This window comes from Vidua macroura, chromosome 19 (assembly GCF_024509145.1).
Source record: "Vidua macroura isolate BioBank_ID:100142 chromosome 19, ASM2450914v1, whole genome shotgun sequence".
Classification (NCBI taxonomy): Eukaryota; Metazoa; Chordata; class Aves; order Passeriformes; family Viduidae; genus Vidua; species Vidua macroura.
In genome coordinates this window covers 10,517,681-10,540,492 of record NC_071589.1, presented here as the reverse complement: position 1 = coordinate 10,540,492, position 22,812 = coordinate 10,517,681, and the positions used below count along the sequence as shown (strand labels likewise).

Here is a 22,812-nt window from a genome sequence, read left to right as displayed (position 1 = left end):
ACATTTCAGTGTATTTTTAAAACAGAAAGCCATCAGGGTAGAGCTCTTTTTGTTGTGTTGCTGTTGGTGAGGTGGAAACCCAAGCCCTGTTTTACCTGAGCATTCTGACACCTGTGCTCTGCCCCGCTCAAATCAAACCTCTTGAAAATGGGAAACTTCATGTTTTGTATTTCTGTGTGATGTTTAATAATATTACACATTCAAAAGTCTCAGGTGAGGGGTCAGACACAGCCACCTCTTCATTCACTGTTCAGCCCAGAGCAGCTGTAGCTGCCCCTGGATCCCTGGCAGTGCCCAAGGCCAGGCTGGACAGGGCTGGGAGCAGCCTGGGACAGTGGAAGTGTCCCTGCCATGGCAGGGGGTGGCACTGGATGGGCTTTAAGGTCCCTTCCAACCCATTCCAGGATTTTAAAGTCATTCTTAGATGTCTGCCCAGCTCTCTCCAGGCTGAGCCAGCCCCACGTGTGCACCCTGAACCTCCACCCCCAAAGAGCTGCAAATATTCCTTACTCAGAATATGCTCACCCTAGCTGATCCCAAACATTAACCTGAAATTACTGTGATTCTTCTCAGAGATCTGAAATTAGATAATGTGATGTTGGATTCAGAAGGACACATTAAAATTGCTGATTTTGGAATGTGCAAGGAGCACATGTTAGATGGAGTAACAACCAGGACCTTCTGTGGCACTCCAGACTACATTGCACCAGAGGTAAACATTGACCCTTTCAAGAACCTTTTAGTCTCTTAAAGGAAATTGTCCCTCCACATTTTATACCACTGGGTTTGGATGGCTCTAACTCCAGATTCTCCATGGATGGCACCATTTAACTTCTGCAGGTGTATTGGGTATATTTGTGAATTAATGCAACGTAATCAACAAGACTATTCACTATTTTAAGAAATACCTAGTTAATTGAAAAACTAACTTTTTATGAGATAAGATTTTGCTCATTCTAACAAAAAACTTTAAAAAAACAGGCTCACCAACTTCTGATCTTCAATTTGTAGCCTGGAAATATTACTATACCAAACTTTGCAATTTGTGAGGTTATACAAACATCATGGGTGTTGCTGAGCTTGTTGCTGAGATCAGCAAATATTTCACTGGGAGCAAACAACGCTGTTTTAATCTACTCCTCCATAGGTTCACACAGCTGCCAGCACACATTTATTGAAAGGATTATTTGGCATTTTCAGGAAATCACGAACCACTCACTGGTTTTTGGGAAGGGACTCATGAGGTCTTGAAGCTTTTTGCAGACTTCTCTGTAAAACCACCGTGGTCTCCTCCAGGCCATGTCCTCCTGCAGGTGCTGCACAGGTGCCACGAGTTGCTGCTCTCACCTCAGGAAAGCTCCTGTCATTGAAGGCCTCTTCCCAAAGCTGAGACATCAAGCCTTGAGTGGAGTTGTTGTAATAAATCTATAATTTGCCTTGAGTTTTCCATGACTTGGCCATACCTGTGCAGCTTTCAAGCCACTGAAAATGACACTGAAGCTTGAACCAACAGTGGGTCTAAAATGAAAATATGATCGTGAGAAGCCCAGTTGTGCTTTAAGGCACTGGGATAAATACAAGCTTAGTTAAGACTTTGAGTCTGGATATGATTTGTATTTCAGTAGTTGAGGTCTAAAGAATTGAAAACAAGCACATGTGGTGATTTGGATATAATTCAAATATATGAATATTAAAATCTGGTCTTTGTGCATACTGAGCTTTCAAGAGTCTTGATTTGTTTGGCAGCAAATTTGATGCAAGAGGCTGGATCCTGATCCAAGAGACTCAGTTGTTCACTGGGTACTGAGCAAGAGGCAGCTCTGGCTGGAGCATTTCTGGCTGTAATTGAATGTTTCTTGGAATAGGGGAGATTTATACACAGACAAGTAAATTAGTGTCTAAGGTGAATTTTGTCATCTCTGTGAAATTGGAATGAAAAATAGTTTGGTTTTTTTCCCGGTTGCTAATTCATGCTTTTCAGAGTGAAACACTGTGTATTATAAACCCTTGGTTTTTTTTACCATTTGCTGTTGCTTGCAGCAGGATATCAGAACCAGAGTAGTATTTCATTTTCTTCTGTCAAAACATAAATGAAGCCAATATTACAAATTAAAGTGTCCTTTCTGTGGCAATTGTCTTGTGCCAGTTAATGCCAAAGAACATTTTGTCAATACCAGAATGCTCAGTGTGCCTCAATGCTGGAGCAAATTATTTTACTTTATTTGAAAATTTCGTATAAAGAAATAAACCTTTTACCAAAACATCCAGTAAGTGAGAGAAAATCCGTCTGTTATCGTACAAACAGATTTGATTTTGTTTAGTTTAATTGGCTGATTTTCTTTTGTCTCTGAAGACATTATTGTGACTGACAGTTTGCTAACTAGCTCTGTGGTGAACTTCAAAGGAGGATTCCTGTTTTGTTTGCAGGGGTGTTTCAGCCCATGTATCCATGGGCTAAAATTTAGACATTTCTAATAGATTTTAATGAGAATTCATTTGCACCGTCACATTCCCTGCTGGGTGGAGATAAAGGAGCTAAATCTAAATAAACTCTTGAAGGTATCTGGAGTAGAATCCTGTGAGTGGGCTGCACTCCAGCATGGAGAATGAGCTCTTTCAGCAGCATTTGGGGAAGAATGTGGTGACTCCCGTGGGGCCTGAGGGAGCCCACGCTGCCTCTGCAGGACCTGCCCACAGATGCATCAGGGAGCACACAGCTGCCAGGACCCTGCAGGGACAGCTCAGCTGGGGTCCCCTGTCCCAGCTCTGCGTGGAAAGGCAGGGGAATGCAGTGCTGCCTTCAGCCAAGTGAACCCCCCAATTTGGTGTGCTGCAAAATAATGTTTTCCCTTTCTTCTGAGTGGGAAAGTTGCCATTTGCTATTACCTGGGTGTATAATGGGCTGGAATTATTGTTAATTTTCTTACACTGTGCAATTTGAGGAGTGTGCAGAGATTGGGATCCCAGGTCTGACAGCTTCTCTCAGGCAGAAAGTGGTTATCTTGTACAGAGTATTTCCTGATGTGCTGAACTTAAATATTTATGGTCAGAGTGGCAAAACAGCTGTGAAATCAATTAGTACTTCGTGTTTCCTTGACCAGTCAAGAGAAACAGGAGGAGATGGATGTCAAGAGGATTAGGGGGAAGGGATTCTGCCAGCACAGAACCCCACCATCAGCATCCCTGCAGCAGCCTCAGTGCTGATTCTGAATTTCAGAGGAATTCAAATTAGAAACTCCATTTCCCTTCTCTTCCATCTCACAGCCTCAAAACCTTCAGTTCCAACCTTGAATTTGCCAGGATTGTGGGAGGCAAATAGGTATTGCAAAGATTTGGAAAGTGCATTTGACTGTTTCTTGTGATAGTAATATTTATTTCTTTTAATAACTGAGTTTTAACTTTTCCAGCAGACATCATATATGCTCACAAAAGATTTCCTCTTGCCTCTGGGATACAATCTTTTCATCCCAACTGGCTACTAGCTGCAATGATCTAAACATTCTTACAAATTGCTGATATTAATCTCTGTGTCCTGCTCTTAACTGTGCCTTCCTTGGAGGCAAAGTAGAGAAAAGAAAAGAAAAAAACCAACTCCTTCTGCCAATTTTGCTTGATGAGAAAAATTCCTGAGCTCTTTCTGAGTGCTCAAATCCACAGAACCTGGAAAGGCAGAAGCTCTTAATGCATGGCAATAGATGGGTGAAATGAGACATTTGAAATGCAAAAGGACATGAAAAAGGCAATTATTTAAATTAATGATGGAGAAGAAGGGGAAGAGAATGATCCCATCAGCTTTCCACTGCTGCCTGGCCTGTGAAAATCAGGAATCATAGGTGGAGGAGGAGGGTGCAGTTCTTCATTTCTAGGGACAGGAACTCCCTCACTGCTGGGTCTGCTCTGCACACTGTGGTGAGACAGGACAGGTTCACAAACCCCAGCTGCTCTGATAGACACCAGAATTTGTACATGCAGATAGAATGGCTTTGGCAGCTGCTGCAGGGCAGGCAGGGGTTTGAGTGCAGGGCTTTGAGTGCAGCAGCTGGGAGGTGGCACACGATGAATTCTGGGTGATGAGGATGGAGCTACTGGAAGCACCACGTTTAGAACTTGCTGACTTTGTACCAATGCATGTTTGACTGTACATTGAAGGCCCATCTGCTTCCTCCCACATGTAATTCCTCCCTTTGAAGTGAGCATTCTTCCCTCTGGCTTGCACTTCCCAGTAAGTGCTGTGAGCAGCTCCCAGTCCGAGGAGTTCATCCGCGGGTTCCGCACGGGACGCAGCGAACGGCTGGTCTGGGTTTCCCTGGAGCCACAGCCTCACCAGGACCCAGCTGGTGATTCAGACTGGGGGTATTTAGATGGGATTAAAGGTAGAAAACTCCCCATGTGCAGCAGCAGACAGTTGACAGCTCCACCTTTTCCTACACGGAGATAATTCACTGGAAAAGGTGGTGACATTGCATTTGCAGTGGGACTTTTGCAGCCTTGGTGGCTGTATTTACATCTCAATTCCCACTCTTCCATCCAGGTCAGGGAGGTGTGTGCCAGCTCAGAGGGGCACTGCTATGCTCACCAGATGTGGCATCAAACAGCAGAAAAATTGGAGTGATTCTAACCATCCATTGGAGCTTTTTCCATATTAATTCTGCCTCTCCTGATGATTCTGTGTGATATTCTCTCCCAAAGGCAGATTTCAGAGGGGAGGTTGCAGTTCCTGATGGGAATGCTGTTTAGAGAAGAATCCATTCTTGACTCACCTCTTGCTGGAGAAAAATCAGCACTGTTGAGTCTGTGCTTTGTTGCAACTCTCACTGTAGGACATTGCATTGCAGCATTTCAGTGATTTCCTTCTCTCAATAATCCTGTCAGACTCCTTCACAACAGGGACAGAAGTGCACTGTGGGCTCCTGGACAGACCTGGCTGCCAGGTACAGAACCTTGGCAGTGTGGCAGCATTTTCTTTCTCACTGCTGTGGATCCATTTTTTCTCATTTGCTAATTGAAGGAAGCTGTTCCTCCCAAAACCACATACCTGGACTGCGCTTGTTGTACAAAACGTTCTGCCCTTACAAATCAATGACCTGAAAAATATCCCCTTTTTCATATAAAATATTCTTTTCCATAAGGCAGGAAGACATTGTCAGAGAAGGACTGAGGATGAAATGTTTTGTCATTTTCTGTGTGTAAAGGCCAGTATTTTTCCTGGATGAAACTTTAAAAGTGTTTGGTGTTTCAAAAGGCAATATTGATTTAATAAATCAAAAGGCAGGAACTTACTGGTGATGGAAATGAAGGGAGAGTAACCAAGTATGTTACTATAAGATGAAATGAATGTCCCAAATATATATTTTTAAGCCCATATTACTGCTAAGAGACAACTAACATGGACTGCCTTTATGTAGGGTCTTCCAGATGAGAATCTTGTTATTATCTCTGCTTGTCTAATACATTCCAAAGCACAATTGATTTTGAAATCCTTTGGTTAGAAACATTGCAGTAATTTTTAAATTATGTGCTGCTGTATTTCAGGCAAGGACATATATCCACACAGAGACCATAATTTTATTTAGTAGCCAGGCAGTCCTGCTTTATTGCACTGGTGACTCACTATTTTCCTGAGCAACTATAGAACTTGGCAGTTCAAATTCTCTTTCAGACTACTAAAAAATTTAGGATGTGTGATGTGTACTTGACTGGGCAATTTATTTCACAAAGCATAAAAACAGGAGCAAACAGGAAGATGAAATGCAAGCCCCTCTGGAGCTCTGACTGCCTCAGTTCCCTGCTCGTTCCAGTGGAGTCGAAGGCTCTGATGCTGCCTTCAGTGGGGATGGGCAGGGACTGGCATGCCCTGCATCCCTTCACAATTCACAGTATCCCTTCACAGTTGTTTAGAAAGATCTGAGGAACACCTGCACCTCCAAACTCCTCCACACCATCACCAAATGCAGCTCTTCAATAAATGAACTCTGATCTCTGAGGAGGCCCTGATTAAAGAGGATGACGCAGGAGGTGACCTGGGCGCTGCTGGCGCTTGCAGCCTTTCCCTGTGTCAGAACTCAATTTGTATTGCTCTGTGAGTCAGGTGTGAACCCAGAGCATGGAAAATACTTGACATTTCCATTAGTCTGAGCAGCAGAGCCCCCTTTCTTTTTGGCGTAGCTGGTATTTCGTCCCGAGTATCACAATCATGCAGCTTGGGAAAACTTAACTGAGGTTTTTCGAGTTTTGTTCTTTTCCTAAGTTTTGATTCCTTTTACAGCAAAACAAAAATATAAAAATTGAAAAGAAAGGTTTAATTATTGATAGTCCATAAGTTAAGTGAGCCTCATGATTTCAGACTTTGACACAAACAGTTGGGATAATAGTTTTGCTTTGTCTCCTACATTGTGCTGCCGTACTTCCTCCTTTGCCCTCAAATGCACATCCCAAGAAGTCTCTGAGCTGTATTTTCCAAGATATCAGGGTACCAAGGGCGTGGGTGGGTTTAGCCTAACACTTGCAAAACAATCTTAACTCCCACTGAAACCCGTGATTAGCTGGAGTGAGGATTACAGGATTGTCTTCCTGGCCTTTTTCAAGGAAATCTGTCCTTCTCTGCATGTCACACATGTGCCTAATGCACCACAAGGCTGGGGTTAGTTAACACAGGGGTTTTTCCTTTGTTGTTTTTTGTGATTATGCAGATTATTGCTTACCAGCCCTATGGGAAGTCTGTGGATTGGTGGGCGTATGGTGTGCTGCTCTATGAGATGTTGGCTGGCCAGGTAAGCTTCTGCCTCCCATGCTTGCTGTGACCTCCTCCTGCCCTCCAAGGCTGCTCTGTTTCAGGGCTCCCTAAAGGTTTGGACCATTACAGGATAGGATTGAAGCCTTTCATTCTGCTGTTATCTCCTTGTACTCTTGACTGACTCAACTGAGAATGTATTTAGGCTTTAAGCTCTTTATGTTGCACCCACATAATCAAGCTCTGCCTTTGAATGCGGCTCCTTTGTACTGCAATAATGTTATAAATAGCCATCCTCAGGATTGAAAGGGAGACACTTGAGCAAGAAAATGCATGTCAAGTGGAAGAAATACCATTTAGGAGTTTGAAACCAGGGGGAAGCATAATAAGAGTGTGGATAAGCTCTGCATTGCAGTTAAGTCCCAGGAATACAGTTTTTGTACTGTATGTCCTGGGGGTAAAATATGGGTCTCAGCACTTGGAAATGTGCTCAGTTGCAGACCCCTCATTCTGCACAGTTAATGAAAGGCTGCTCTCTGAGTCAGTCGGGTGGGGAAGCAACACTGTGCTGCAAAAAATGGCAGATAAGCACCAACTTAAAGGAGCTCTGTTAGTCTTGAGCTGAAAAAGATTCTTGCAGTTGGCTTTCAGTGAGTGGTAGGTAAAGGCAGGCATTTCCCAAGCTTAAAACATACATTTGTAACAAATGCCTTTAAGAGTTTCTCTGCAGAATTCCAGTGGACATTTAAAAGTCTTTGTGTGTAGCAAGTGCAGCTGTTAACATTTGCAGGCTGAATTGCAAATATTGGCCATCTGAATGCTTTGGAGGAAAGGAGATTTGCCATTAGCTGGGTCTTGCACATATCCTGGGGATTTATCCATGGGCACTTTCCCACCCCTGTATTTTAAAATATAGTGCAGCCCTTTCTTGTGATAGTCTCAGAAGCAGAATCTACAGCCATGACATAAAACAAAGTGGACTTTAACTGGAATTAAGTGAGGAATGGATATACCGTAGCACCAGGTAATTGAAAGTTATTCTCCAAACTTCACCCTTTGAAGTATTTTGCCTGTCTGGTGCACAGTAGCTTTAAAAACTGATTAAAGTTGATCACAAAGATAATCCTGCACACATTTCTTTAACCCGGCTGCCATTTTGGGGACAGAAATGAACATTTCTCCTTGATTTTAATCTGAGACTGTCAAACACTAAGCTTCTGGGTCAGCAGATATCCAGGCTGCAGATTTCTGTGAGTTTGGGAGGTGTTCCTGGACCAGGAGCACTGCTGTATAAGGATCTCTTTGGGCATGGTGTCACGCCATTTCAGAAAAAGTGGAGAATTTAAAAGGAAAACTCAGTAAGTTACTCACTTTTGATTTATTTTCAACAGCCTCCATTTGATGGGGAAGATGAAGATGAACTGTTCCAGTCCATAATGGAGCACAATGTTTCCTACCCAAAATCACTGTCCAAAGAAGCAGTCTCCATCTGCAAGGGGGTGAGATAAAATGTTATTTATCATTAAGTTCCTTTTTGGCAATCCTTGTGAGTCACTGGGTTTGCTTGGCTCTGACACAGCACTGTAGTATTTTAAAGTGCAACTTCTGTCAGGCAGTGCTGAGCTGTGTTGTCACTTGGTGTCACTGGTAAGTGCTGGGCTCTTCCCGCTGTGCCTGCTTGTTTTATGGAAAGAACAAATGTCAGAATCAGTGGCTGCCAAATCCAGAGCAGAATTTATAAACAGGACCATGGTGTGAAGAGTCTCCCCCTGCTTTGCCTCTCGACCACGGCAGCACAGCCCCGATTCTGCAGGGTGAGACTTCTCAGCTTGGCTGGAGGTGCTCCAGCCAGTCCTCAGCCCAGAATGCCTAATGACAGGATCAGAGCATGGGAGTTCAGGAGAATCATTTTTAAATGCAGGTGAAGATGAGCTTATGTGAAAATCTTTAGCATAAATGCAAGGAAACCATAGGAAAATTCTCACCCAGTGGTACCTGTGTGGCCTAAATTAGTCTTAGATACTAAATTATTTTTTTTATTACTTTTAAGGAAAATAATAGATTTGGCTTCAGGGGATTAGCTTAGGAAAAAAGAATTCATTTGACTTTCCTTTGATTCCATGTGATTCTCCAGAGCACCATCAGTCTGTAGCTTTTCCAATCCACTGCCTGTTAGGGGTTATTTGATGTCTGACTTACACTGATAAAACACCACTGCACTTAGTTAATTTGGTATTTACATTCTTCCTATCCTTTTCAACCATTTATGAAGTATTATACATGAGCTGGATATTAGTCCATTAAAGAAAATCATCAAGGAAAAGGTGTTTGGAACAAGAAGGTAAAATGAAAGACCATGCTAATTTTGGAGCTTATCCCAGTGTAGATGTGCTGGCCAACAAAAAATAAACATTATGTATTTTTGTAAAGTACATTGAGATTGCTGCCTTGTCGTGACAATCACATATTCAAACAGCACAGTCTGAACCTGATGAAATTGCCCTGTTCTCAGCTCCCGTTTGCTTTTTCTGTGTGCTCATGTCAAGGGAGGGCAGAAAGCTAAAATTACCCTGCACCTTGAGATTTTGGGCAAGTCTCTGTGAGACTGACATGTTCTTCATCTGCTAAACTGACAAATTGATCTCAGGTTTCAGTGGGAGTTTTTCCTGAGCTAAGAAGTCAATATGAGAAGGTTTCTGACCCTTGCAGTCAGTGGTAGCTCAGCAGTCCCAGGACTGGGCACCATTGGGCAAGACAAACGTGCCCACTCTGCTCTTGGAATTGATTTGTCTGCTTGACTTCCATTCCACTGATTGAGAGTTTGTTTGTTTTGGTAAATGCAGCAACTTTGGAAAGAATTAAAACTACTGGAATCAATACTCCCATTTTCTTTTATCACCTACTGTTAAAGCAAGGGGTTTGGAAAAGGTAACAAAAATGGGAATGTTGCTGTAAATCTTGAAGAAGGCTGTGATTCCTGCCCAGTGCACAGCTGCTTCCCAAACCTGCTTAGAGTCACTTTTATTTTAGGTTCAAAATTGGAATCAGATCAATTCAACATTTGGAAGGAGACTAAAGTGGTACTGAGGTTTTAAGAAGATCTGTTGAGGTATCACTCCCAGCAGTACATTAATCACACAGAATTTGTAACAGAGCTTTAAAAAGTTCCCACGAAACTGGAAGTGAGGGTTTAAGGCTGCATTGCACAATTCCCAATGGACACACCAATTGGAAAATGCTGAGGAACTTGTTAATTAGGGAGCACATTCCAGTTTCTAATCACTCCAGGCTGGTGGATTTGGGGCTGGTTTGTTTCCCCAAGTCTGTTTAATCTCTGTAACTGGGTATAGTATTGACCAGGATGTCATTAAGAATGCAAGGGAGGAAACACAGATTAGATGTTGTCAGCTGGGTGCCAAAGAATTGGAGGCTCTGTAATGAGATGTCTTGAACAAGCCCCAGAAAAACGAAATGGGAGTGTGGGGGGGTTGTACTTCATGGAGCTTTAGTGCATTGGAATTTATGATATTTCATTGATTGTTGAGATAGGGCAGGAGCTGTTCTGGAGATCTGTAAGACTGAACTGAGAGACTGGAGGTGAAATTCAGGAGTGGGTTGTGACAGCAGGGATGGCAGCGTGTCCTGGGCACCACCTGCACCTCCAGCAGCAACCTCTGCCCAGTGGGAAAAATTTCCCCAGTGCAGCCCCTAATTTTGCTGCTGATTTGCTGTCTCCAGTGATGAAGCAAGCAAATTCTTCAAAAATTTCATTTTAGCTTTTCTAAACAATTTTACTAGCAGTGTGTATCTTCATGAGAGGAGCAAGAGCATTGCTGGCAGGGGAAAGTCCCTCTCACTTTCCTTCCAACATTAAACTGAATCATTTGGCGTTTTCTTCCCAACAGCTAATGACTAAACATCCTGCAAAACGCCTTGGCTGTGGCCTGGAAGGTGAAAGAGACATCAGGGAACATGCTTTCTTCAGGAGAATTGACTGGGAGAAATTGGAGAACAGAGAGATTCAGCCACCTTTCAAACCTAAAGTGGTGAGTGAGATGCCAGAGGTCCAGATGCCTCACTGTCCCATCTGGGTCACCAAAACTGATGCCTTGAGGAGCTGGAACAGGGGCTAGATGGAGTTAAGGGGAATAAAGAGAGTATTTATTGAAGAGCCTTCAAATGCCACACCCTGGCAGTACCAGAGCCACAGCTGTGGCTCTGCCAGGATGGCTCCAAGATGGAAGCAAAAGAGGGCTTGGTCAAAAGATCTCACATTTTTTATAAGTTTTGGTCCATTTGCATATTGGAGTTAATTGTCCAATTCCAGCTCCAGCCCATGCAGTCCCATCCTGCTTGTTTTTCTCTCTTCATTCCACATTGTTTGTGCTCTTGGGCCTGAGGTTTGGATTGTTTGTCCTTGGTGCCCAGCTGGAGAAGGAATTGTTTTGTCTCCCTGCTCTGTGCACAGAGCTCAGCATCCCCTCATGTGAAGCCCAGACCCACACACTGAAGCAGCACAGAATGTGAAAAATAGAAAAGCTGAAACCTCAGGCATCATTTCCCTCGCTGACTGTGGCTGCAGCCCTGCTCCCCGAGGGGTGGGGTTGCTGCTGCAGATCTGGGGCATGGCTGAAATGAGGCCATTTGATGAGGGCAGAGCTGTCTGTGAGCCTGCTCATGCTTTGGTGTAACCTGGGGAACTTTGTGCCTTGCAAAAAAGCCTCACAGTGGTTTGGGCCCTGCCTGGATGGGCACACACCACGTGAGGAGCTGAACACAGGGAAAACTGGCACATCCACATCAGCCACTTGAGACTGGTCATAAATGTGGTTAACAACTGTCTCCTCTGAGCAGCATCTAAAGGCAAGATCTGACTGAGGGATTTGGATTAGAGGGGTGAATTTCTCCATGGCTGGCTGCCCAGCACAGGGGCTTTTATTCACCATCCTACAGCAATGCCTGCTCAGTTTGCAAGATCAATCTCTGGTTTATTTTCCATGTTTATTACTGGTTTGGACATGTATCTACAGGAACATTTTAGAAATCCAAGCAAGTGGAAAGATGTCCTTACCCTGAAAGCTGTTTGCATAATAGAATTGGAAGAGCTTTGCTTGTTGAGCCAGAATTTCTTTCAGCGTGTACTGTGCTTCACTGACAGGCAAACGAGAAGAGTTTGCACACAAGAACACAAGCTTTAAGGAACAGCTGTAAATTGTTATGTCCTAACATTGAACCTTTCTTCTATAACCCTTTTATTTTTCAGCTGAGAATCCTGGCTGGCTTTAGCACTTCAGGTGCAGGATGACTGCTCTTTACATTGATTTATTTGCCAATACAGACACACCAGTGTCTGTCACGAACTAATGAACAGAGAGACACCAATACCTGAATTATTCCTCACTTTTTTCATACAAATGACTTTTTCGCATGAACAGGAGGAGAGTTGAAGCTGAGAAGGGTGTTTATTGCTAAAGGAAACACCTTTTTGCTATGGTGTGGATTTTGCAGGCTGGGAAGGGTGTAAATAAGTGAAGAACTTGTGTGGTGCTGCCAGCCCTGCCCAACCCTTCCCCAGAGCTGGCTGTGCAAAGAGGAGCTCATAGAGCTTATTTTATTTGAGATTTTTCTTAACATGCTTCTCAAGTCAAATTTAAAGCTGATCATAAAGCAGATCTACCTCACATCTGTAATTTTTATTAGCTCAGGAGCTGAGTGCTTAGACTCTCCTTGAAGTTAAAAGTAACACCAGGATGAAGGTGCTAAAAGCTTGAAGTGTGGTCTGGTTCCATCAGAGCTTCCTGGCAGATCCTGGCTGCTCCTCAGAGCAGCTGTGCTCTGTCTCCCTGGTTATCATGACCTGGTTTGTTTGCACAGGCTGCTATTAAAATACACCGAGGCGGATTCACACGGAGCCTGACTCTCCTGACAAAAATAACTTAAAATCCAAGTCCAGTATTTACATACCCTATGCACAACTCATTTATGGTGATTGCTGATTCTATTTGTATCAGTATCATACAGTTATAGAATCCTTTAGGTTGGAAAAGACCTTTAAATTCATCGAGTTCAGCCATTATCCCAGAACTGCCAAGCCCACCACTAACCTGTGTCCCTAAGCACCACATCTACACAAGTTTTACATCCCTCCAGGAATGGATATTGACTTGAGAAAGCAAAGAACACACAGCCCTTAATCTGTTTGAAGATATGGATGTATTTTTGTTTGGGGTGATATTTTTTGGGAAACCTTTGTAGGTGCATCTTCTCAAGGAAGTGCTTTCCTGCAGGAATAATCCTGCTGCTTCCACAGTCCTCACTCAAACACAGAGCTGCAGATTTTGGGTCAGCAGTTGGGTGCTCTAAATAGCATGTTCCCTTCCAGATTGACATTTCACAGGTTATAGGCATAGACTGATTATTTGGCAAGGACATTTGACTCGTACATCATTGAACATACAAATTTATTTATAAGCTACTCTGTTTGCACCCAAAATATACCCATATTTTGTATGATTTATTTCTTAGCCTCTACTAGCATAAGCAATGTGAGACACCTCATGGTCTGAGGAACTTGGGGTTCAATGTCCAGCTTGTTTGAATACTTTCCACTTGCTGAAAAAAAGAAGAGGGAAAAAAATTTTTAAAAAGAAAGAAAATAGCATAATTATGTTGCAGAATGATGCTTATCTGTAGAACATCTTTTTAGCAAAAATTTCCTTTTTAGCAATAAAAAAATCTCCTTTTGTGGCTGCTCTGAGCTGGCTGTTGTGCCTCTAAATTAATTCGACTTAATTTGGGGCTACATGCCAATAATTCAGAGGTTTTCTCCTTGTTAAAGTTCAGCTCTTTCCAGAGATTCTGTCCCAAAATGCAGAGGCACCAGGACATTCGATGAGTGGTGCAGAAGCCTGGGTGGAGAGAGCAGAGCCCCGTTAGCTTGACCGTGGTGCAGCATCCCTGTGCTGGTGTTCTTCCAAGGCTGGACAAGTGTCCTCTGTGAGCACTGGGCTCCAGAACCTGAGCTCGTGGTCTGAAATGGGAGCCAACGTGTGCCCGAGGCAGCAGAAGTTCTTTGCAGCTCAGCTCAGATGGCAGGGCCAGCCCAGCACCTGCCAGGTGCTCTGTGGGAAGGTTGGAAACTCTGCCTGGGCTGTTTCCAAACCTCTCACTCTGAATCCTCTCAGTGGGCCCCTCTCCAGTACATCCTCCTACAAATGCACAGATTTACTCGTGTTGCATTAATTCAGAAAAAAATCAATATTTAATATTGGTCTGTTGTACAAGCCATATTCTGCCCTTTCCGAGTTATCCTCTGAGTCTGAAGATAATAATGGAATTTTACCCTTTACATCCACATGCAGGGATGTTGAAGGGATGGACAGAGAGGAAAGGGTGAGGAGCAATGGGAAGAAACATTCACTGCCTTTATCTCACAGCTGCTTTGTCCAAAGATGTGTTACAGTAATTTTGAGAAGAGCACATTTACCAGTTTCCTCCTCACCTTTCCACAATATTCAATGCCTAATTTTCCTCAAAAATTCTTTCTTTTCTTGCACATAAGCTAATTTCATTCTGGTACCACCTTCCTATTTTTTAGCATGCTTCTGGTCATACTTCTCTGCTTATCAAGTCTTTTCTGCATTCCTCAAAACTCTTCTTTCTACAAACCTGGTTTCTTTTGTTTTCTGAGTTGTGCTCAGGCTGTAGCTGTGTTTAGCCCCATTCTTGGCTGGACTTTGCCCAAAGATGAGTCTCTTAAGAAAATAAAGGAGGAAACCTGTGATAGCAAGTTTTGGAACAAGGACCTGTCCTGGAATGTGCTCCCTGCCCAGCCCTCCTGCCATCCCAAGGACTGAGACCCTGCTATAATTTATGAATTTATAGGAGTTCAGTGAATTTATAGGAATTTATGAATTTATAAGTAAAAATAAATTTATGAATGTATAAGAATTCAGGAGTTCAAAGCCTGTTCAGTGAAGAATCAAAGCACATAAATGAATTGCAGTAAGCTTTTTGCAGGTTGTAAAGGAAACAGAGACTAACAAAAAAATTTTAATTTTCTACGATAAGGCTTTTAAAAAGAATGAAACAACTTGACAAAGAAAGTATCTCTTGCCAACATATGTTTATCAAAATATTTCCTTCTTCCTTTTGTATCCCAGTAATGCTGAATATTTAAGCTCTTTATCTCGTCACCTCATGCTGATGGATGGAAACCTTTCTGACTGCTTTTTATCAGGATTCAGCTATTAAAATTTCACTGTTTGTCTGGGATTTCTTTGTCGAAATACCTGAAAAGAAAATTTTCCCTCAGTTATTCATAAGAAACGAGGGAAAGCCTTGCATGTATCCTGACAACTCTGCTGTTGTACTGCTGACCTTTTTCAGCCTGTTTTTCTGCTTTTCTGTTTCCTTGCAGTGCGGCAAAGGGGCTGAAAACTTCGATAAGTTCTTCACACGAGGACAGCCGGTGTTGACGCCTCCAGATCAGCTGGTCATTGCCAACATAGACCAAACAGATTTTGAAGGGTTCTCTTACGTCAACCCCCAGTTCGTGCACCCCCTTGTAGAAAATGTAGCATGAGACAGCAGAACAAATCCCGCCGTGGGGGAACAGCTGTAACCCTACAATTTTTAGGCTTTCGCCTCGTTGATTCCATTTGGCCCTGGAAATTGTAGGGTTAGAGGGCGGAAGATGAGGGAAGGGCCACTTAGTCAGGATTTGGGCTTTGCAGCAGCAATGTTGTCTTAAGAGGAGATAAATTAGTGTACGGTGCCCACTTTTTCTTCTAGAAGTCGCCACTGACTTGTCGAAACTTACCCATGTTTTGGTACATTCTATATTTTGTAACTTCCCACTGTCCTTTTGCTCCCTTTTCCACTCCGTTGTGTTGGAAAAACATCTGACACAGGATGGTGGTCCGAACCAGAAGTCACCTCAAGTATTTATTCCTTGGGGGCGGATGCTGGGAGGTGGGAGCTCCTCCCTGCACTCCCGGGGACTTCAGGGGCAGCGCCAGAGACTGAGCAGGGTCAGCTCCGGGGGGGAGAGGCATTGCAAAAACATCACTGAAAGTGTTTGCAAAATGTGGCAGGAGAAAAAAAAAATACTTGGGAATGGGTGGGGAGGGGGATGAAATCAAATTAGACCCCAAGGCTTGGCAAACCGTTCCTGTAAAATCCCAAAGAAAAGCGCTGGGGTGGTGGCCACGTCTCTAGGATTTGTGCTAGGAGGAGCATGTGATAAACTTGAGGGTGAAATTTTGTCTTTAATAATAATAATAATAATGATAATAGTAATAATTTTAATAATACTTTTGTGAATTTTTAATCTCCATGAGATTATTCTGTGATCCAGGGTGCCATTGTCTGTTCAGTTGGTTTCATTTACACCACTCCTCAAGTTTACTGTTAACTGGTTCTAATACCAATATTTTACTATGAAATTTATTAACCTGGAATGTAAAACAAAACTGTAATTCCTTATATCTTATTTACATGTGTTTATTTATAGTCTGCAGTGTAGGACAGTAAATTGAAGAAATCATCATGTATACTAAATTAACAAAAAATGCAGCCCCAAGTGACTTCCTGATTTCTCCAGAATAACTCATGAAAATCAAGTGAGATTTAGTCTTAAATAATCAGTTTTAATTCAGAAAACTTTGGGCTGTAGAATAATCAAGCCTGAAAGAAGCAGCACCTAAAACTCGTTTTATTGATAGAATGGAATTTAATACGTTTTACATATGCTTCATGCAATGAATTTTGCATGTTTAGTAATAACTCTTAATAATAAGGGTTAATAAATAATAAGCAGATCTATATTATTGACATAATCGTATCAAGCATAAAGAGTATTATAAAAATTTTATAAAACAACTTGTGCTTTATTTGTGAAAGTTCTTGTTCCATTTAGATTTAGCTCAATGTTTTCTTGCTATTGTTTTGATTTTTATTTTAGGTTTTAAATATTGTTACTGGCTTAGGGTATAATCTCTTTTTTTAAAAGTAGATATACTTTTAAACAATAATTGCTACCTGCAGGTTTTATACAAGGTTCAATTAGGCTTTCATTTCACATCTGCTTATTACTTGCAGAGAAGGAAATAGACTTTATTTGCAATGATGAACACTGTAATTAATGCAATCTTCTCCTCTCCTATCACTTAGATAAAAAATTTTGATATTTCCTCTTAATACTTACCAGAAGATATTAACTCGAATATCAGTAAATAATGTTTTGTGCATATTTGGGTTTTGTTACAGCATGTAAAATAGTAGTTGGTGCATTTCCCTTTTTTTTTCCTCTCCTGCCTTGATCCCATTAGCAGCCACAGGCACTTTTTGTCTGTCAGATGTGCATGATGATGCCAGAAGCATGATGTCTCTGTTGCTGCATGCAGACTGGGTACAATTTTTCCAGCATGTAAACATATTGAAAAAGTAAGATATTTGCCATAAAATACTTCAATTTATACTGGAATATGTAATGGGGTGGGGTGGGAGGGGAACCTACTTTCTAATCATCTTTTATGACAATAAAACATGGAACCTGTGCCAAAGATTCTGTCAGAAAGATCCAATCCTGCCAGAGGGGAGGGCTGGCCCTGGGGGGTGGCCTGGGCGAGCTGGGCAGTTGTTGAGGGAGACGTGGTTGGATTGAAGGGTGACTGTGTCGAGCTTCTGCACCTGCAGGGCCCTTGGGAAACGCAGCTTTGGGGCCAGGAGGTGCAGTTTCCACACTCCAGAAGTCCAATTGTTGCCCTGTCTCAGTCCTTTTGGACCCCCAGCTCCCACGAGGGGCATCTTGGAGTGATCAAAGCCTGACATTTCCAAGGTGTGGCTCAGCAGGGGCGTTGGCCAGCTGACAGGAACTCAGGTCATTGCCTAAACAAACAGGACTCCAAACTTTTCAAACATTTTAGGAGTAAGATTTTTAAACTGTTCTGTGTCAAATATGTTGTCATCCAAGACTGGGAGTTCATTTTCTCCTTTGTGTATTATGTACTTCAAAAATGATGGTATTCACCATAAAGCATGTGGCCTGATGCAGCATTCATGACTTCTTTTCTTTTTTTTTTTTTTTTTCCTGACTATTATTAGCCTGGCAATGATTAGTAAAATGCTGTAGAAGACGATAGATTGAATTAAGATATTAGATTACTGAGTCTCAAATTTGAATAAAGAAGGGGCTCTCAGCTATGCCAGTCTGCCAAGAGGTGCCACTGTGCTTGTTTTTAAAATGTGAAGTGAAAAAGACACTTCTGAAAAAGGAAAATACAGGGAGAAATACCAGTATACAGGTTTGGGGAGTGAGCAAAGAAGAACAAGGGCAGAATTGAACCAAGCCAGAAACCAGGCAGGAGCTCCCCTCCAGGGTAGATGTTGCCACAGTTCTGTTTTCCTGATGAAATCTGAATTTTCCAAGGAAGTCCCATTGCTGGCACAGCTGTGACAGTTGGTGCTGTTCACACCAGGACACGGTGTCACAGGGCTGCTCTGACACTGGGACAGAGCTGTTCATTTTCTGGCTACTTTTCATACCCAATTTCTTCAGCCCTTGTGTTTGTCTCCCAGTTTTTCTGATGTAGAAGCAGAAATTCCTCTTGAGCGTCGTTACCTGAGGTCTCCAGGCCTGTGACAGACGTGCTGCCTTCTGGAGGTTTCTAAAACACTTAGGAAAAGGTACTGTGAACTCATGGATCCTGCAGGAGCCAAGCAGGGCTGGATAAAGCAGGGATTTGTTGTGCTACCCCTCTCTGCTCTTCCTGATGCCCTCACATGCTCTGACCTTTCCTGAGAACTCCCACTGGCTGCTCAGAATCCAGAAATTTACCATGGCAAGGAAAACCTGAAGAATCCAGCCAGAACTTTCATATCTTTTTAGAGACAGATGTTATTTATATAATATTTTTCACAAGATTTGGTTTTCTAGAGAACATGTATCAACAGAAGGAGAGGCATTAGAGCTGCTTCTCTTTCACTTGTGTTTGACAGCAACTGTAATCCCAACACCCACACCGGGACTACACCAAGATTCCCAAAAGGCAAATTGAAAATTGTGCTGCTCTGAAGCTGGGCTGGAAGTTTTGGGAGCTGTAATTAAAAATTGTATTGCACTGAAGCTGGGCTGGAAGTTCTGGGAGCTCTGTTCCCATCCCTGTGCTTGAGTCCCAGATGGTTCCAGGGCAGCCCCATTCCTGCTGGGAGAGTCACAGGTTTGCCATATAAAACTTCCTAGGGGTTTTCAGGGATCAAACAGGACTTAACTGGCTCCTAGGCAAATTCTGTCATTATTCAGGCATCTGGATGCTTTTGTGCACCTTTGAGTGACCAGAGCAGGGTGGTGGGATTCCAGGACAACCATTTCACCCACCAACCAGGCTCGGTGCTCTGAGCAAGGTTGGACATATGTGAGAAGGAGAAAGCACATTCCCATGATAAAATAGTTCTCATTAGTCCTATTTGGAGGAGAACTGCAATTTAGCTTTCTGATTCTTCATTATTTCCAGAAATACAATTGAATTCCCTTTTACAAACTGAAGAAGGTTCTTCTGGAAATCAGCTGCTAGTTTAAAAAAACTCATCACGTCTGAATGCTGCTTTGAAATCCTGTCTTTTGGGGTGAATCCAATTCAGTAATGCTGGGCTTCTATAAAATTAATAAGGTTGAGCAAGAGAGGAACTTGTCTCCTAGCTGGCAAGATGACACATCCAAGGGTGGAGTGGTACCAGTTGAAAAGTGTTTTCTGAGCCAGTGCCTCTGGATGCAGTCCCAGTTAAATGCCATAGGAGACACATGCAGTGAGCAGGGGGGACAGATCCTCCTTATTGTGCAAAGCATAGCTTTGGAAATAATTAGTAATAATAATAATCCAATAATAAAGCTTTGATACAAGTAGAAAGCATATCTACAGTATATTGAGTTTACAGTAGGCGTTTGGACCTGCCAGGAAACTTCTGGAAATATTTAATGTGATTTTCAGTTCTTTTAGTCATTAGCATAAGTTGTTGCACATAGGGGTTTTGTCTCGTTGCAGACGTGAGCGTGGGCTGTGTTTGATGTGTCCCCTCTGTAGGTGGGCACTGAGCTGCCAAGTAGTCAAAAAGTAGACAAGCTAAAAAGCACTTTTTTCCCTCAGCCCCTCACTCGTAGACGGGATGTGAAATAGCTGAGTTGCAGAAATAAGCAAGATTTGACTCCATAAAGATGCGTGATTCCCTCACCGTGCCAGTAACAATTGGGAATTAAAAAGCCTTATCATGGATAATGATCATGCACTACAGCCCTCCTGTTCCCAGGAAATCCTTCAGAGGGAGAGGCCACTTAACCTCTCTGCCTCACTTACCTCACCTGCAGCATGGGGGTAATAACACTGACTGACCCCACAGGGAGGGCTGAGGACTTCTTAGGCAATGTTTCTAATTCACTTTTAACCTGAAAAGAGTTGTGTACGTATTATTATAATTTTTAATATTAAATCAGCTTCTTGGATTCACATGGTACTGCTGGCTATGCCATGCTGTTTCTACTTTTTTATAGAACTTTAGTAATTCTGCTGAAACCGTTTGAAGAGAAATAAAATCAGATCTGATACGTTTCTTACAGAATCTGGAGTGCAGCTTTTGTACCTGGAGTCAGGGTGTGGCGGGGAGTGATGCTTGCTGATTGTCTAGGTCAGCTGCACTTAGCTCTTTTCCAGCTACTGAGATTTTTATGTGCAATTTAAAAATTCCGTGTGGATGGAAGTCTTAACAGAACTAAAAATTGGAGGGGGAGATTCCCTTTGGGTAAATAAAGTCAGCACAGCTTTTTTCTAGTTTTTACTGACTCCTGCTGAAGGAGGAGCTCTGTTCTTTGTGCAGCTGGTTTGTCCATGACAGGTCAATATTTTCTGTTGATATTTTAATGTATTTCTGTGTTGTAAATCTGTCTTTGTGCTTCTTTTTTTTTTCTTTGTCTGTGACACGGTAGTTCAAATTTAAAAGAAAACTGCTCCAGAAGCTGGTTTTTTTTTCTTCCACTGATGTCAGTTGACCTAAATAAATAAATTAAGTCTGTTAATGATTTGAAACACTGCAGGATAAGTAGCAACAACATTGACACAGCTGCCATTGAAGCTCATTTCTCACTCTGGTTACATTGGACACTCTGCAGCTGATGTTTCATTCCTTTTATAATTATTAATGACAGGAACGTTTAATAGAAAGGAAGATGATGTTCATGATCTTTACAAACATTTTCCTGAGAACTGTTTGAATTTCTTTTCCTTCTCTCTGAACCCCTTGAGGTGACACTGTCCAGAGTTCCTTCCAGAGCTTCACAAACTCCTGGCTTAAAAATCTTAAAATTAACAAACCAAAACCACTACAGCTTCCGAGGCACCCAGGAACCACAGAGCTCCCTGGGTGCTGAATGCTTGGCCAACAGCCCCAATTCACTGAAAATATTAATTTTAAATAAAGACAATTATGTGTTTGTACCCACTGTTGGCCTTGGAGTATAAAAACAATGTTCTTGCAGCGGTAATAAAAATTTAATCTATGGCTTGTTCCCCAAACCTTTAATTTGTTCTTTCCCATGTTATCAAAATGTATGTAAAAAAAAAAAATTCAACAACATGAAGCTCTTTGGCTCTTTGTAAAATGTGCATTTCTCAACACTCTGTGGTTTTGCACAACAATACAGAGAACACCTGAAACTTCTCAAATGACTGTATGTTGCTTAATTTTTTTTTAAACATTAAGTAATCCCACCTTGAACTCAATAATATTTTTAATATTATTTTAAGACCCAGATGTTGTATTTATATAGAGGACAACATTATTTATTTTCATAATACTTATCTGCAAGATGCTACCAGAAAATTTGGAGAGGTCATGCATTTTTCAAAAGATTTAAAAAAAAACCCCAACCATTGGAAGTGTAGTGGGCAAGACTGATGTACAAATTCCAGCATCTTTTGTTTGTTTGTTTGTTTGTTTCATAATTCACAGTATCTTCAATCTTTGTTTGCATGAAATGCTTTTGTTAAGTATTAATTGTAGTTTCAAAGCAAGTGTGTATGAATAAAAATACTGATCATTACTTTTGTGAGAGTTTGGTCTGCCTTGATGAAATTTGCTTTCAAAACTGACTCCCTGGGCCAGAGGCTGCAGAGAGGTTGGTGTGATCAGCCACAGAAACTGCCCAGTCTGGACCTTGATTCTTCAGAGACAGAATTTTAACCTGGCTTTTTGGTTTTAACAGCTTATCTAAAAAAGATGTGTCTGGAAGAGGATTTCTCTGTGCTGACCTTGGTGGTGCTGGGCTGCTCCAGGTGTGAAAGCCAAAGGGAAAAACAGCCCCAGGAGCCAAAGGAGGTCTCAAGATTGGAGGGTTTGCTTCAAAGCTTGGTGTGGGACTTGGTGGTCAAGGGATTTACCCTCCTTGGGAGCAGTCAGACCCAGGAAACTCAAATTCAATTTGTCTTTTTGAGTGTGGGAGCTCTGAGTGGTTCATTCCACCCTCTGCCGCTTCTTCCTGGGAGGAGGGGCTGTTTCAGTGATTGATCGTCTAAAATTCTCAGCATCCAGAACTCCAACAGGCAAAATTAAAGGAAAATCCTTCAGTTTTGATCACTGATGACCCCCAGGGCCCCACCTGTGTGATGAAATAGCTGATTTAGCACTCCTGGCTTCCCTTTGGCTCCTGGGGGACCGGACACGACGTCCCAGTCCCACCAGCCCCCGTCCACCAGCCTCGTTCACACCGACATAGTTGGTTTTCAATACTTGAAAGCAATGTCCAAATATTGTGACAGTTTGACAGACAGCTCCCTTCCCTGCCTGCTCTCACAGGATTGAAGCTCATGCTGATTCACTTACTGGGCTTGTTTCGTTTGCAGAAGTCTGGCTGAGTTTGCCCTAAGGAATGGTTAAATTCTGGGTTTTTCTCCAAAGAGTCAGTGTTTGCAGGCTACTTCACTCACGTGAAGTCATCTCACATGCTCAGCTTCTGAAGCCCATGAACACACCTCAGGCTTGGGAGCTTTCTGCAGAGCAGATCAGGGACTTTGGGGATACATCACTGCCCTGAG

General features: G+C 42.4%; 1 protein-coding gene across 2 annotated transcripts in view; it reads left to right on the top strand.

Moving 5' to 3' along the window:
• PRKCA (protein kinase C alpha) overlaps positions 1–21,821 on the top strand; it is a 147,720-nt gene extending 125,899 nt beyond the window's left edge. For both annotated transcript variants that reach the window (XM_053994658.1, XM_053994657.1), the window contains 5 exons: positions 574–712; positions 6,690–6,770; positions 8,122–8,229; positions 10,636–10,776; positions 15,150–21,821. In XM_053994658.1, the coding sequence (XP_053850633.1) occupies positions 574–712; positions 6,690–6,770; positions 8,122–8,229; positions 10,636–10,776; positions 15,150–15,314 (634 nt within the window). In that variant the 3' untranslated portion in view covers positions 15,315–21,821. The remainder of the gene's footprint in view (positions 1–573; positions 713–6,689; positions 6,771–8,121; positions 8,230–10,635; positions 10,777–15,149) is intronic.
• The last annotated feature ends 991 nt before the right edge of the window (positions 21,822–22,812 follow it).